Below are 14,808 nucleotides of genomic sequence, written 5' to 3'. Positions count from 1 at the left end.
ATTAAATTTCGTGATGGAATAAACTTGCGAGTCTTCGGAGTGCCACAGGGATAACTGCCACACCCACTCGTGTTATTTGATTTGGATTATGAGAGTGTCGCATCACTAAGCCTCCAGAAAAGTCTCCAGGGTTGAGGATCTGTCACAATATGGTGCTCTCTTTAGTCTTTGGAGCGCCACAAGGATTAGTGCCGCACCTTCCCGTGTTACATGATGTAAGCGGCCCCAACCGACTGACGATATAAAGTTCCTCGTTTCGTTTTCTTGACTTGACGATAAAATGTTAGCATTTCTGTATGCGTATGCTTGTGCATGAGCGTGTGCGCGCGCGTACGTGTGGTGCGGTGTGATAAAGTTTGAAGTAATAAAACAGCTTGAAGTGTTTCGTGTTAGCTGTCGCATAGAGTCAACAACAACAATAAAATGCGGCACGCAGCGGTTGCATTCCTCACACGTCAACGTCACAAATGCGACTTCATTAAAAGACTCACAGGAAGAAAAAGATTGTGTAAAGCTTCTCTGCACTTTTTTTATTGATTGGCTGCAACCGAGAATGTCTTTTTCTTTCTTGGACTCGGCGACTTGCTGAAATAGTTTCCAGAAGCAGGACAGAAAATGTGCCAGCCTTTCAATTTTGGATGATGCCTGACAATTTTTTTTCCTTTTTTTTTTTTTGCTTCTTATTTTTTCTCAACCTGAGAGCTGTTAGCATGCGCGGTAAATGTGGGTACTAGCTCAATAAAGGTAAATTCTCCCGCACGCCGCTGCCATGAATAATTAATGAAGCCGCAGAATCCTCATTAAGTCACAAATTCAGGGAGGGTGGGGGTTCTTCCTTACTTTAACGAGCTCAGCCTAAAGTCTCTGTGTTTGCTTGTTTGCATCCTCGGAAAGATCCGCAAGCGCTCCGCTCAGGATCATGAGGGTGGTGGTGTTTTTTGATTGTTCTATGAAGTTCAATGGGTTCTATATGGGTAATACAGGCACAAAAGCTATGTTCTTTCTGGCTTCGATAGGTTTTCTACCTGTCTTGGTTCTGTAGCACTCCTGGTCGTATCTGGATTCAGAAAAGCTTTATGTTCTGTGGATTTTTAGGTTCTGTCTGGGTCCGATAGGTGCCATCTTCTTTTTATGACATTCTATTTTTTAGAGGTCCCTGTCGATATGTGCTGGCCATCGAGTTGTTGTTATTCTTTAGGTTTACCTTCCCTACTTTAACAACAAAGGCACCAGCTCGCCGGCCTTCAGTCATGCCATCCACGGTCCAATCGCAACTGGCCACACTCGTGCCCTCTTGGCTCGCTTACACCATCCTTCCTCCTTTAAATGGACCACCATTGTGCTGCTCACACACACACGCACGCACTCAGAGGGAAAGCGCCTGCGGGGATGCGCACACGCTGACAGGGAGAGTAATTGGCCATCAAAGTAATCCAGACTCCTTCCTTCGGCCCGCCTGTGGAATTAGACACCGACTTGCAGCATGATATTAAAGCACCCGACCCAGTGTGTGAGCCTGCCTGCACCGGCGTGTGTGCGTGTATGAGTGTGTTTGCCCAAAACCTACTGTGACCCTGAAGGCAAATAAAGCCCATAAATAATAGAAGTCCAACAAACAAGTGCGGCGTGTTTAGAGGTTGGAGTCAACATGGCGGCGCAAGACTTTTGTTTGCCGCCATGTTTGTACAGGCCGATAATGCACTCGCCGATATTTACTGCCATTTACACACACCCGCTGTAATCACATTTGAAGTGGACTCATAGTTGATGTTTCTACTTGATATGTTAGAGACTAATAACGTTGGACTGGTGACCCAGAAGCTAAAAAAAAAAAAGAATCAACAATCATCACCAATGAACTACTATTTAGGAGAATGAAATAAAATTTTGTACACCCATTACATTCCCAGTGAAGACTGATTTTGATTTCACACACACACACACACACACACACACACACACACACATGCAGAGCAGAGTGATGTTTATGAAGGAGGAAGTTTGACTTTGAAACACATTTATGGACGCCGGTGTCCTCGCCGGTCTCATGACATGGATTTTTCATCTGTGTTAATATTTCAGCGAGATGGCGGCTGACGGCGGTGTCACATGAAGGGCAATAAAACACTTTGACTGGCGTGTGCGTGTGTGTGCATCATAGTAGACTCAAAGTTGAAGTTTCCATTTGGGATGTAACGGGTTTTCCGGTAAAACCTTCACCATGTTAATATTAAATAGGACCATATTTTCTGCACTATAAGGCTCTCTGGAGTATAAAACGCACCTTTGAAGAAGGGCCTATTTTAAAACTCTTATCACATATAGGGCACACCACATTATAAGCCTTATAGAATAGAAGCTACAATAGTGGCTGCAGTTGTGGTATGCATCCACTAGATGGAGCTATGCAGGGAATACAATATAATACAGCTTCATTAACTTTAGCAACCGCTGCAGCTGTAACAAAGTGCTTTACAGATCATTTACAATACCAAAAATGAGAATATTTATCCATATATAAGGCACATCGGATTATAAGGCACACTGACGGCTTTTGAGAAAATTGAATGCTTTGAGGTGCGCCTTATATAGTGCGGAAAATACGGCAATTGATATGCGCTTATCGGTCGGTCTGTTTTAGCATGTGGGACTTCAGTCGATTATTGTTAGACAAATGAAAGAGGTGAGTAAGTTTGATGTGCTGCGTCTGGTATTTGTCCACAACAAACTGATTGACGGTGTGCTCACTTCTGCTGTAACGGATTTTCAGGTAGAACGGTCACACTACATCTTTAGTCTTAAATAGCAGCTCAAATGTGATTCTTGTTGGTACCGTTTTTACAAATGGAGAGTTCAGTCGAATGTCGTTAGCCCAACATAACAGAGAAGTCTGATATGTTACGATCGTACGTCATGTATTTTTCGACAACAAAACTTGACAGCGGACAAATCAAGTGATGGCGATGCTGATATTTTTGAGCCTACATTGAAGACCCGTTGCATATGTCATGTTTTAGGGCGAAATATTTAAATCTCTGTTTATCAATATCATTCTATCCAATGAATAGCTTTTTGAGGGCCTCAACACGTCCCAAAAATGTTTGCAAAAATGTGTGTCCTGGCTGAAAATGTAGGAATTTGGGGGTTTGGAGAAAAAAAACCTTGCGAAAGTCACTCAGTAGTACTCCCTGGAAAGAATGAAAAAGCAAAGAGCCCCGAATATAAGTCTCATTTAAACGAAATGGGGTGCGGGTGGGGGGGTCTATGGTAAAGAGACACTCGAAAAAGTCGAAGGCCCTTGGACCATAATTGAGGTGAAAGTCAGCCATTTGGTTTGAAGCAGCCATTTTGTGCAAGTGCCAAGCCCAGTATAACGGTCAAAAGAATAAACGGTACAAAGTAGAATGAACTAATGGGAAGCCACAGCAGAAAAGTGGTCACTCTGACCCGGTTGTGTAACTGTACAAAAATATGTTTGCACTCTTGAGCTCTCCCTCGATGTTTTGGTTGCCTTCACGCTTCCAAGAATGGACGTGGACTCCCGAGGACTATTTGTGCCCTGGGCGCTTGGAAAAGTCTGTGTGTGCAGTCAAGAAGCAGCTCGTCAAATGCGCTTGTCTGTCTGCGTCTTATTTCAGCCATCTATTGATGTCGATGTTGTTGGCAGGATTTGAACCTGCGTGGGACAAAATTCAGACTGCCATTTTTTTCCCCGCCGGAAAATGTTACGTTTTTTTTTTTTTTTTAATATGTATTTATGAAATTGAAATGATTGTAGATACACGTGATGATTTTGAGCTCAAATTGGTGATTTTTGAAATGTTCTCTTGATTTGATGTGTCTTGTGTGCTCCCCTCCTCCCCCTCAGGTCCTCCTGTCAACGTCACCTGTAACATCTTCATCAACAGCTTTGGCTCCATCGCTGAGACTACCATGGTAAATAATTCCCTCTGTTTGATGAAATGTCACGCATAAAATAAATCCATCATGTTCTCTGCATGTACAAATATTAGCCATGTCAAACTTCATTTTCATCAGGGGCCAAAGTGTAGTTCTTCCTGCCCTCAGGGGGCTGGGGGGAGGGGGGCAAGGCCCATTGTAATGGTGAAACTACATCACAGTCAATTTATAATTGCTATGACAAAGGTCACGATTTTGTACGGATTTAGTTTTCAGTTTATAATTCCGTTCACTCCGAACAATAATTCATTCATTCATTCATTCATCTTCCGTACCGCTTGATCCTCACTAGGGTAGCGGGGGGTGCTGGAGCCCATCCCAGCCGTCTCCGGGCAGTAGGCGGGGGACACCCTGAATCGGTTGCCAGCCAATCGCAGGGCACACAGAGACGAACAACCATCCACGCCCACACTCACACCTAGGGACAATTTAGAGTGTCCAATCAGCCTGCCACGAATGTTTTTGGAATGTGGGAGGAAACCGGAGCACCCGGAGAAAACCCACGCAGGCCCGGGGAGAACACGCAAACTCCACACAGGGAGGCCGTAGCTGGAATCGAACCCGGTACCTCTGCACTGTGAAGCCAACGTGCTAACCACTGGACTACCGGGCCGCCCTGCCGAACAATAATGTTCTTTTTTTTTTTTTTTATTGAACCCCTAAAATTTAATTCTCATTTATTGTTGTATCGTTGAGATGCACCTGCAAATGAAGACAGAAATGTAGATAGTATGGATTTGTGTTGAAAAACAAAAAAATCAGTTTATAACAAGGATGCTGTTGCATCTCAAATTCGGTTCGATTCAAAAGTGAGATTCGTATCTAGATTCATTACACACCAAGTAAAGAAGTTCATGGTTGTATTTTATTTATTTACTTTTTTCGGTGTGGGAGTGGTGGGGCAGGATTTAGACGACTAATACCCCAGATTTACCGTTTCTTATTTGTTCATATACCCATGTGAATTGGTGCAAAACGTGTTTCACTTTTTAGTTGAGTGACTGAAATAAGGCGCCTTTTCAGAGAGAATCTGAATCAGAATCGCCTTTATTGTCCACAACAGACTGATTGCATTGTATTGCATCCAAAGAAATTTGGGTGCCACCCCTTAGTGCATTTTGTAAAAAACTAAAATTAAATAGAATAAAATTAAATAACGGTTTTGTACACCTTATGCGCCTGCATAAAAAATAATAATAATAACGACTTTCAGCCAAGAAATGCTCCAAACGGGAGAACACAGAACAATCCACTCTGTGTTCATTTTCACACTGGCGACAAGCTTCAAATTGTCCTCCTACAAGGTATTTGCGGAATTCCTAAATTAATTCCACTGCTGCTGCCGTGCGCCTCATTGAATCCGCCTCGCGCATCACCTGGCCGCCCACATTTGCACCCCCGTCCGCACCCCCCCACCCCAAGGAGTCAATTGAGCCGGCATCATTACACGGAAATTCCATTAGCGCCGATAAAAGGGAGCAGCAAGCGTGCACGTGTGGCGTGTTGCTCAAGCTGGGATGCCCAATTCATGTCATGCGCGGATCATATCTTTTCCCCACATGTATAGCAAACGTGTCTTCTGTTTTATTACCGCAGTCGAGCTCGTATCCTCGTTGACGAAATGTTAAATGCGTCTTGTTAATCACAAAAGCTACTTCCGTGTCTCACGCATTTACACGCCTGCCCTGATCGCATTTGTGGTTTGGTGTGGCTGGAAGTTCACATCAATGATGCTGAGTGACGAACGCTATTTTTCTTGAAAGAGATGTTAAAATTAAACCAATAGCCTCCATACTGGATATTGTTTTGCGTAAATAAAATGTTTTTCGGACTTTTCACCAGTCCAAAAAGGGGGGAAAAAAGGATCGACACGATCTCTATTAGTTTGTGATTGGATTGGATGTTCGAAAGGCGCGAAGGTGGAACTTCCGGTGCAAAGGCTGTCTGCTAACACAATACGCGACAAAACCAAAAACCAGATTCGTTTTCCGGCTCACATACCGAATACACTGTGGCGCTACAGAATGACCTTGAAGTGCATGAGATTGTTTTCTTCTTATAATTGACGTCATTAATAGGTTGCCTAAATTATGACCTGGCACTCGATGAGCAATTTGGCATAAAATGCAAAATATCCACCCATGTCAATCCAGTCAATCAGATCGGTGTAAAGTCTAGATGCAGCTTTCTGTAAATTAATACATGTACCTCTGAAATAGCATATTTAATTTCATAATCACCTATTGTGTATGTGCGTGCGCAAGAGAGAGAGAGAGAGAGAGAGAGAAGTGAACAATGACTAGCCACTAATCCATGCCAGCAGATTAGAAAGAAAAACAACAAAGTACGGAACTAATCGGATTTATCATCTTTTATCCCGGCGCTAAATCCATTAAGAAGATCCCGTGATAACAAGTGTGTGCACGCGTGTGTGTGTGTGTTTGCGTGCCCGCTTATCTCCCCTTGATTTGAATGCAACTCCACGAAGGCTACCACTTATAAAAATTCTTATTATCACATGAAAGATTAAATGATAATTATTTTCTTTCCCAAACAACTGGAACAGCGAGGGTTGGGGGGGGGGGGGGAACACCCCATTCATTGCAAAAAGTTAGTGGGGGCTACTTTACATGATACCTGCAACAGTTTTTTTTGTACCTCTTTTGAGCCTTGTGTTCATCATGTGCTATGATGTCACATCATGTATGACATTAAGGTGAAAGTCCATCGCATTGTACAGTGTGATGCTTTTATTTTAGATTTTTTTTTTTTTTTGCCTTTTGTTGCGCCGTTGTCTGCAGCCGCGTAAGCATCACAAATGACAATTGAAGGCAGGGTTGTTCAAATCCGGTCCTCAGGGGCCGTTATCCTCCATGTTTGAGATGTTTCCCTCCTTCAAGACACTTGATTCAAAAGATAAGGACCCGATTTGAATACCCGTCCGAGTTCTAAGGCTTGAATGAAGTTTTTTTTCTTTTTCTTTTTTTCGCTTCTTGGAAAAGGACTTTTTGCTCATCACCCAAGCACTTGTGTGAAACACAATTCTGGTGTTTCACAGTTACATGCCAGTCTTAGGTTAGCTTTGCAATTAGCACGGCTTTTTCATTTTATGTTAATTACTCCATGTCATCTCCCGGTGAGTCGGATACAAAATGCAAATTTTGACTCACAAACTGCAGTGCAAATCCGCTTATTAGGAGCCTTGCAATCTGTTCTCAATTGCATTAACTGGATGAATCAAGGCTAATTTATTAATTCCAGTCGTATTAATAAATTAGCGGCGGCGCAGGTGAAGCTAGCTCATATCGATTGTCGTCCGATTTGGGAAAAGTAGCTCACGTGTGTTGTATGTTGACAGGACTACAGAGTGAACATCTTCTTGAGGCAGCAGTGGAACGACCCACGCCTGGCGTACAGCGAATACCCAGACGACTCTCTGGACTTGGACCCGTCCATGTTGGACTCGATCTGGAAGCCTGACTTGTTCTTTGCCAACGAGAAAGGAGCCAACTTCCATGAGGTCACCACTGACAACAAGTTACTGCGCATCTCCAAAAACGGAAATGTGCTCTACAGCATACGGTGACTTACATTTTACAATTTGTGTTATTAGCGACATTATTCATCTAATTTGGGCCCAAGCGGAACATGGCTTGCTTTAGTTGTTGTTTTTATTCCTTGGCATATTTCAAAATGGCAGCAATTGCGCTCTGTGGAAGTTTTCTGAAATTTAGCCCCTGAAGCCAGTTTAACTTTTCAAGATGAAATTTGATAGGTTTGTCACTCATGAGAAGACCCACAAAAAAAAATCTCAAAAAGACGCACCTGAAAAGACAGAGGAAGTCCGCCCTCGTTTCAACATTCCATCTCGTGGGTCATTTCCAAGCATCTTCGCCACTGGAATTACTTTTGAAAATTCAGTCCAAATATAAACTTTGGTAGGTCTGTCCGTCTATCATAAGTAGACCCCAAAAAAGTTTCATCAAGCCATGCCCCAAAAGACATCGGAAGTCTGCCATTTTGATTAAAGGGGCCAAAACAAGGGTGCCTACCAGTGAAACAAAGCCCCAAAGCCAACTTGGTGTCACAGCACTAAATTTGGTAACCATGTCTATTTCAAGTAGACCCACAAAAAAATATCAAGATGTCATGCCTGTGAAAAGAAACAGGAAGTCTGCCATATTCATCTGAAGCAGCCATGTTGTGCTTATTTTTGGCCATTCCCAGAAATGAAGAAATTCTGCCCCCAAAGCCAGTTTGCATGTAGTTGGGTTGGCTTGTCTATCATGAGTAGGTCCACAAAAAAAGTCTAAAGAAGGCATGCCTGAAAAGACGCGGGAAGTCTGCTGTTTTGGTTTGACGTGGGTATTTTAGACACTTCCAGAGGGTCCTTCAAAGATGGTCTCCTCCTAGAGTTATTATCTGATTTTGGGGGAAAATTCAGGCCGCAAAGTGGGAATCTAGCAGGTATTTGGTAGGCTTGTCTATCATGAGTAGGCTCTCGAAAAGCCATGCCTGAAAAAGACAGCATGTTGGCTTGAAGCTGCCATTTTGATCTTTTAAGTGTCTTTTAAAAGACAAAACCTTAAAGATTTTTTTTGATAGCTACCAAATTTAATTTTGTAGATTAAACAGTTTAAAAATATTAAAAGGTTAAAAAAACTGAGCTATGCAGACTATTTCACGTTATGGCCCGTTGCAAATGAGTCAGCTTTAATTTTCGTTCCGGAAAAATGAGTCATGTTTTTGTGACTTGCTGTGTGTTTTATCGTTTGAACTTGCTGGCAGGAAGTGTATGAATGTTAATGAGCTTTGAGGAAAGACTTTTCGGGCACTTTGATGCAGTTTGAGGCCGTACTTGATGGCTTCCACTTTACAGCGCGGCAGAGACCTTGACGTCGTTCCTGCGGAACTATATCAATGCGTCAAGAGCGATACTAGCCGCTTTTCTTTTCATCACGTCCCGCTGACGTCCAATTCAAGGCTGCGGGAGTTATAGCCGACTCGTCGCACCTCCTCCTCTTCCTGCCGTTCCCTTTTATTGCCTCGCCTCGCCTCGCTGGTAATCTACGGAGCTTCTTAGTATTCCGGCGGCGTGCGGCGTCCATCATGGCGGCCACCGGCAGACGGCGAAGGAGAAGCTACGAAGGCCTTTCACAGCGGCACAATCGAGCCCCGTTTGCAAGCGTGATTAAACTGCGCTTGTCTTCTTCTTTAACGCACTCCTTCGCTAAACAAAGAGGGTCCCGAGAGGCGTACTTTGCGGGGCCCTACGACTGGATCATTCCGAATGCGCCCGCTGACTGTTGCGAGTCTGAAAGTCGAATTTGTGAAAGCTTTATGGGGGTGAAAAGAAACTCCTGAATTGGAAAAAAACAAACAAACAAACAAAACTCAACATTCAGAGTTTGTTCTTTCACGAACTAATTTTTACAAGTTTAATGGATTGAAATTATTCATTCATTCATTCATCTTCCTAACCGCTTGATCCTCACTAGGGTCGCGGGGGGTGCTGGAGCCTATCCCAGCTGCCTTCGGGCAGTAGGCGGGGGACACCCTGAATCGGTTGCCAGCCAATCGCAGGGCACACAGAGAGAAACAACCATGCACGCCCACACTCACACCTAGGGACAATTTAGAGTGTTCAATCAGCCTGCCATGCATATTTTTGGAATGTGGGAGGAAACCGGAGCACCCGGAGAAAACCCACGCAGGCCCGGGGAGAACATGCAAACTCCACACAGGGAGGCCGGAGCTGGAATCGAACCCGGTACCTCTGCACTGTGAAGCCGACGTGCTAACCACTGGACTACCGGGCCGCCCGGATTGAAATTAATTGAAATTAATTGAAATCAAAATGGGCAGCAGAATTCGCGACCAGCAGTCAGGCCATTCATGAAGAACAATCCCAAAATGAAAAGTCACGATGCAGTTATGCCTTAAGTACTCCACATTCAACAACAAACCAAAAAAGTGAAACAAAAATACGATTTACATTCTCCTATTTAAATCATTTAATATTATATTTCAATTATATTTGAACTTTCCATGATTGGAAGGACATTATTTCAATTGTCTCATTTCAAATCAATACAGAAGGCACATTTTAATAATCATTTTGGACTTTTATTTTGAAAACAAAATAAATGTACCAAAAAAAAAACTGTGAAGATTTGGGGGAACGGGAAAAGGCTGAACAGACTAGAGACCGAATCGTTTAAATCGGACAAAGAAATACAAAAAATGGTCGTGAAATGTGTCAACATGTGAAAAATATATTTATTTTCATCCAATTGTGACTTTTTATTCCGACAAAATACGTCTTTCTTCTTTGAAAGATTGAAACCTTGTGTGGGGAGGCATAACAACTTCATTTTCATAATATTACCCCCGCCCCCCACAAAAAAAGGCAACTTTTTGATTATTAGTATTCTACATGAGGAGTATGGTGTCATTCGTGGCCGATGTAAAACATGATGCAAAGCATTCAAAATGTCCTCTGCTGCTTCGACCGTTGAGCTTTGAGCAGAAACGGCAGTTTACGATTCTCCCTTTTCACTATCCCGATTTTATTGCCCCCTGCCACGGAAAAACCGCATTACAGGCGGAGCTACGGCGCATCGCCCGCTCGGTCGTGTCGCTCTTCGTACACTGACGCAAAGCCCGCAATGGAACCTGGAACCTCTCGTGTGGGAGGCAGACGCTGAGGCCTCTGGCACTGTGCTTCCCCTCATTTACGCAAGACGCACAAACTCTTTCATTTCAAACGGGGATCAGTCGAGGCAACTGCGGTTTGTTTTGAATTAATTGAACAACAACTCCTGTTGCGACGCAGTCATGATGTTTGATCGAGATCAACAGAATCTTCTGAGCAACGTGTGTGTGTGCGTGTGTGTGTGTGTGTGTGTCTCAGAATAACACTGGTGCTGGCCTGTCCCATGGATCTGAAGAACTTCCCGATGGATGTGCAAACGTGCATTATGCAGCTGGAAAGCTGTGAGTGTGCGCACACGCGTACACGCAAACACACACATACACACATTGATAATGTACATTCACATGATGATACAAACACACGCAAGTAGTACAAGCAAACTCGTTTATAGTATCCACACAGTACACACACACACGCACAGACGTTATACACACACACACACACACACACACACACACACACACACACACACACACACACACGCGCGCGAGAGAGAATATGCACGCACAGAGTGTAATATGGTATACAGATACGCCCACACATTTATTGTATATACACACACACACACAACTTTATGGTACACACTCACAGCACACAGACGCGCACACACACACAGTGCAAAGACACACTTTCATAGCACACAGAGTATTTATAATAGACACACACACACGTACATTTCCAATACTGTATAAGCATACGCACAGGATCCACGTGTGCATTTTACGCAGTACGCGCACGTACAAAGTATGCACAAAAATGTTATACGCTGACACTTATGCTTTTAATATGCACGTAGACGCACATTTTGTGTACACGCATGCATTTGTAACGTACTCTCTTCACACACAGACAGACACACACACACACACACATTCCTGTACATACATGATGCACACAGTTAAAATATCCGTACACGCGCATATGGTATGCGTGCGCACACACGCACGAACAGAGCGAGGCGTGTGCCGTAGATGTGTGCGCGCAAACGTGAGGCGACTGGGAAGGAGGAGCGCCGCAGCGGGCCGGCGGACGCGCCCTCGGCCCGGCGCCAACGTCGCAGAGACGTGACATCACTCCGTAACCATGGCGACCACATCCTTTGTCCCGCTTCCATCCTGTCACCTTTGCTCGTCGCATCTAAACAGCAACAAGAATAGAGCCGCGTTCGTCAAACTTAATAAGGAAACGGGGACATTTGACCCCATCGACGCCACATTAGGCAGCTACAAGTCGTCAAATATGATGAATACGTGCAAATGGCGCTCAGCTAACGTGTACGCGTGTGTTTGTGTGGGTGTTCAGTTGGCTACACGATGAACGACCTGATCTTCGAGTGGGACGAGAAAGGTGCCGTGCAGGTGGCGGACGGCCTGACGCTGCCTCAGTTCATCCTCAAGGAGGAAAAAGACCTCAGATACTGCACCAAACACTACAACACTGGTAAGTCAACGAAACGCAATTTAGCACCGCGACCACTACGACACAACAATCTACCTCCAACAATCACCCACACAGTAACGACGAGCACCACTGGACAGCAATAAATCTACAACACAATCACTTCCACCACTACTGGGCAACATTCTACCTTCAACACAGTCATTATGACCACAATTGGGCCATAATCTATTCACAACACAGTCAGTCACTACAACCACTACTGGACAACATTCTCCCTTCAACGCAATTACAACACAATCACTACAAGACAACAGTAAACCGACAACACAATCACTTCTTCCACTACCGCCGATAGCGTTGTCACTACTACTACGACTGGACAACAATCTACTTCACACAATCTGGACTGTCACTACTGGACAGCAATCAACCTTAAATACACTCACGACTATCACTGCTGGAGAACAATCTAGCGCCAACACAGTCACTTTTACCACGAGTGAACAACAACCCATGTACCACACTCTCACTGCTACCACTACTGGACAACAATCTACCATTAACACAGTCACTACGCCCATTATCGGGAATCAATCTACCTACAAAATCACAACTACTACGACTATAACTGGACATCTACACAAACCCTTAACAACAATCTAACTACTTACAGTCATTACTACCTCCACTGGACAGCAATCTACATTAAACACGATGCCTACTGTAGCGTGGTCATCCCCCTTTTGTGTTCCTCCACGTTCCTCTTTTCTCCTCCTTGATTGTCATGTGCCCATCGCCAAAGGGGCTTGTTGCTCCTTTTCGCGTTTGTGTCAGTGAGGACACAGTTCTCCATTTCCTTTACTTCTTATCTCCTCCCTCTCTCTCAATATGCACACGTGTGTGTGTTTTGCTGGCTGACTCCCATTGCTCGATAAAGCGGTATTGAAGGTGTGTTGTTGTTGTTGTTGTTTTGTTTTGTTCTTTTGGTGTAAGGGGCTGGGATTTATTAGCTGCAGTGTGAATGCGAGAGAAGAGATTCCGCCCGGCAACACAAAGAGTGGGCGACAAAAAGCCTCTTGAAATACTAATTAAGTCGCCGCCTGCTGCATTGCACAACTCGCCTGCCCTGCACACCGCCGCCGCAGGAACAATAACAACCACAACAACGACAACGGGAACAATCAGGAGCGATCGCTGGACCTCGCAATGCGTCTTTTGCACCTCGGGCCACAAATTCCTTGAGAATATTGTTGTCACTTCTTTACAAGATCTTCACAATATCACAATTTTACCACTCACTGATTCCCTTTGACTCAACAACAATGTCCTTTAACCACAGTCGCAACTACCACTGCTGGACAACTGTCTGCTTGCAAGACACATGATTACTGCACAGCAATCTACTGTACCCTCAACACAGTCAGAACTACCTTTACTGTACAACAGTCTACCGTCAGAACAGTCGCGACTCGGAAACAATCTACCTTCCGTCTGAGGTAAGAAAGGAAGTAAGGAAAAGGCAAAGGTGGGCAGGAAAGAGTTCAGAAAAGAAGGAAAGAACAAAGTAAAGCTAGAAGTACCGAAGAATGCAAGAATAAAATCCAATCCTGAGGAAAAAATGGAAAATATTCTAGGGGGAAAAAAAGCTGTAAATGTCATGAAAACTTGTTTGTATTTGTTGTTGTTGTTTTTTGGAATGTTGTGGTCTAAATTCCACTGGCCTCCTCAGCACAACTTGGAAAAGCTTATTAAGTAGCACACCTTATTCTGTCTCCACTGGACAGTATTGATTAAAGTTCACACACACACGGAGGAATCATTTCAATCTTGTCCTGGGATGGAAAATATGGACGTAACTTAAAAGCGTATCAAGTGTATCGTCCGCATAAATCCAGCTGCAGCACCCTCTTTTTCCACCTCCTCTACATCTTCCTCCCCGCTTGATATTTGAGGCATATGAAGGTTGTTGCGGATATTGACGGTGCTTATTAAATGGCCGGTCAGCCATCTTACGGGGCGCGTTTCTAAGGGTTTGTTGACGTAGCGAGTGGAGATGTGGCAGGGTTGTGAATTGTGAGGTGGTCATTTTGTAGCTCTGTCGGAATGCGTCGTGAGGATGGGCCGTCTTGGGAAAGGCCAATCTGCTCACCTGTAGGCCACATTTCCCACAAGGGGAACAATTGCGATTTCCTTTCTGTCATCATTTGACCAACCGCAGAGAAGAGGTGAGCTGTGATGCTCGCAATGCGAGCCGCCTGAAGGCACTTTGGACGTCGGTTTCAGTCGACAGCAGAGGGCGGTAAAATGATGGAAGAAAATCCTTCAATCTATCAACGCAATATTAATGAGAAGGCCATGTTTAGACTAAAAAAAAATGCCTGGAGTGCCCCTTTAACTTTTGCTTGTAAACATGGAGAGACTGAGATACTGGGATTTTTCACTGACATTTCCGTCAACTGTCAAGAGAATCGAGAGGCAGCCGCAATGAAAATTGTTGTGATTGTGCGACATGAACGTTTTCCAGTGTGGCGTCGGCCGTGTTTTTTTCCGTCGGCGGCCATTTGACTTCCTGTCGCTGTGGTTTACTTCCTGCTTTTTGATGTTGCCGGAGATGACAAAGATGGCAGACTGCTTTCTACACCGTCAACTTCTTTCTCCTCAACTCCACCTCACGCTTCAACCGGCACAGATGCCTCCTCACTCCTTCATCTCCTGACTGCCGACTTGAACCT

General features: G+C 44.3%; 1 protein-coding gene across 2 annotated transcripts in view; it reads left to right on the top strand.

The window, feature by feature from the left end:
* glra1 (glycine receptor, alpha 1) overlaps nt 1-14,808 on the top strand; it is a 48,332-nt gene that overhangs the window by 23,204 nt on the left and 10,320 nt on the right. For both annotated transcript variants that reach the window (XM_052068765.1, XM_052068839.1), the window contains 4 exons: nt 3,869-3,936; nt 7,319-7,542; nt 10,874-10,956; nt 11,978-12,115. In XM_052068765.1, the coding sequence (XP_051924725.1) occupies nt 3,869-3,936; nt 7,319-7,542; nt 10,874-10,956; nt 11,978-12,115 (513 nt within the window). The remainder of the gene's footprint in view (nt 1-3,868; nt 3,937-7,318; nt 7,543-10,873; nt 10,957-11,977; nt 12,116-14,808) is intronic.

The sequence above is a fragment of the Hippocampus zosterae genome, chromosome 1, assembly GCF_025434085.1.
Source record: "Hippocampus zosterae strain Florida chromosome 1, ASM2543408v3, whole genome shotgun sequence".
Taxonomy (NCBI): Eukaryota; Metazoa; Chordata; class Actinopteri; order Syngnathiformes; family Syngnathidae; genus Hippocampus; species Hippocampus zosterae.
The sequence above is the reverse complement of the archived record's forward strand: the minus strand, read 5'-3'. Positions and strand labels throughout refer to the sequence as shown.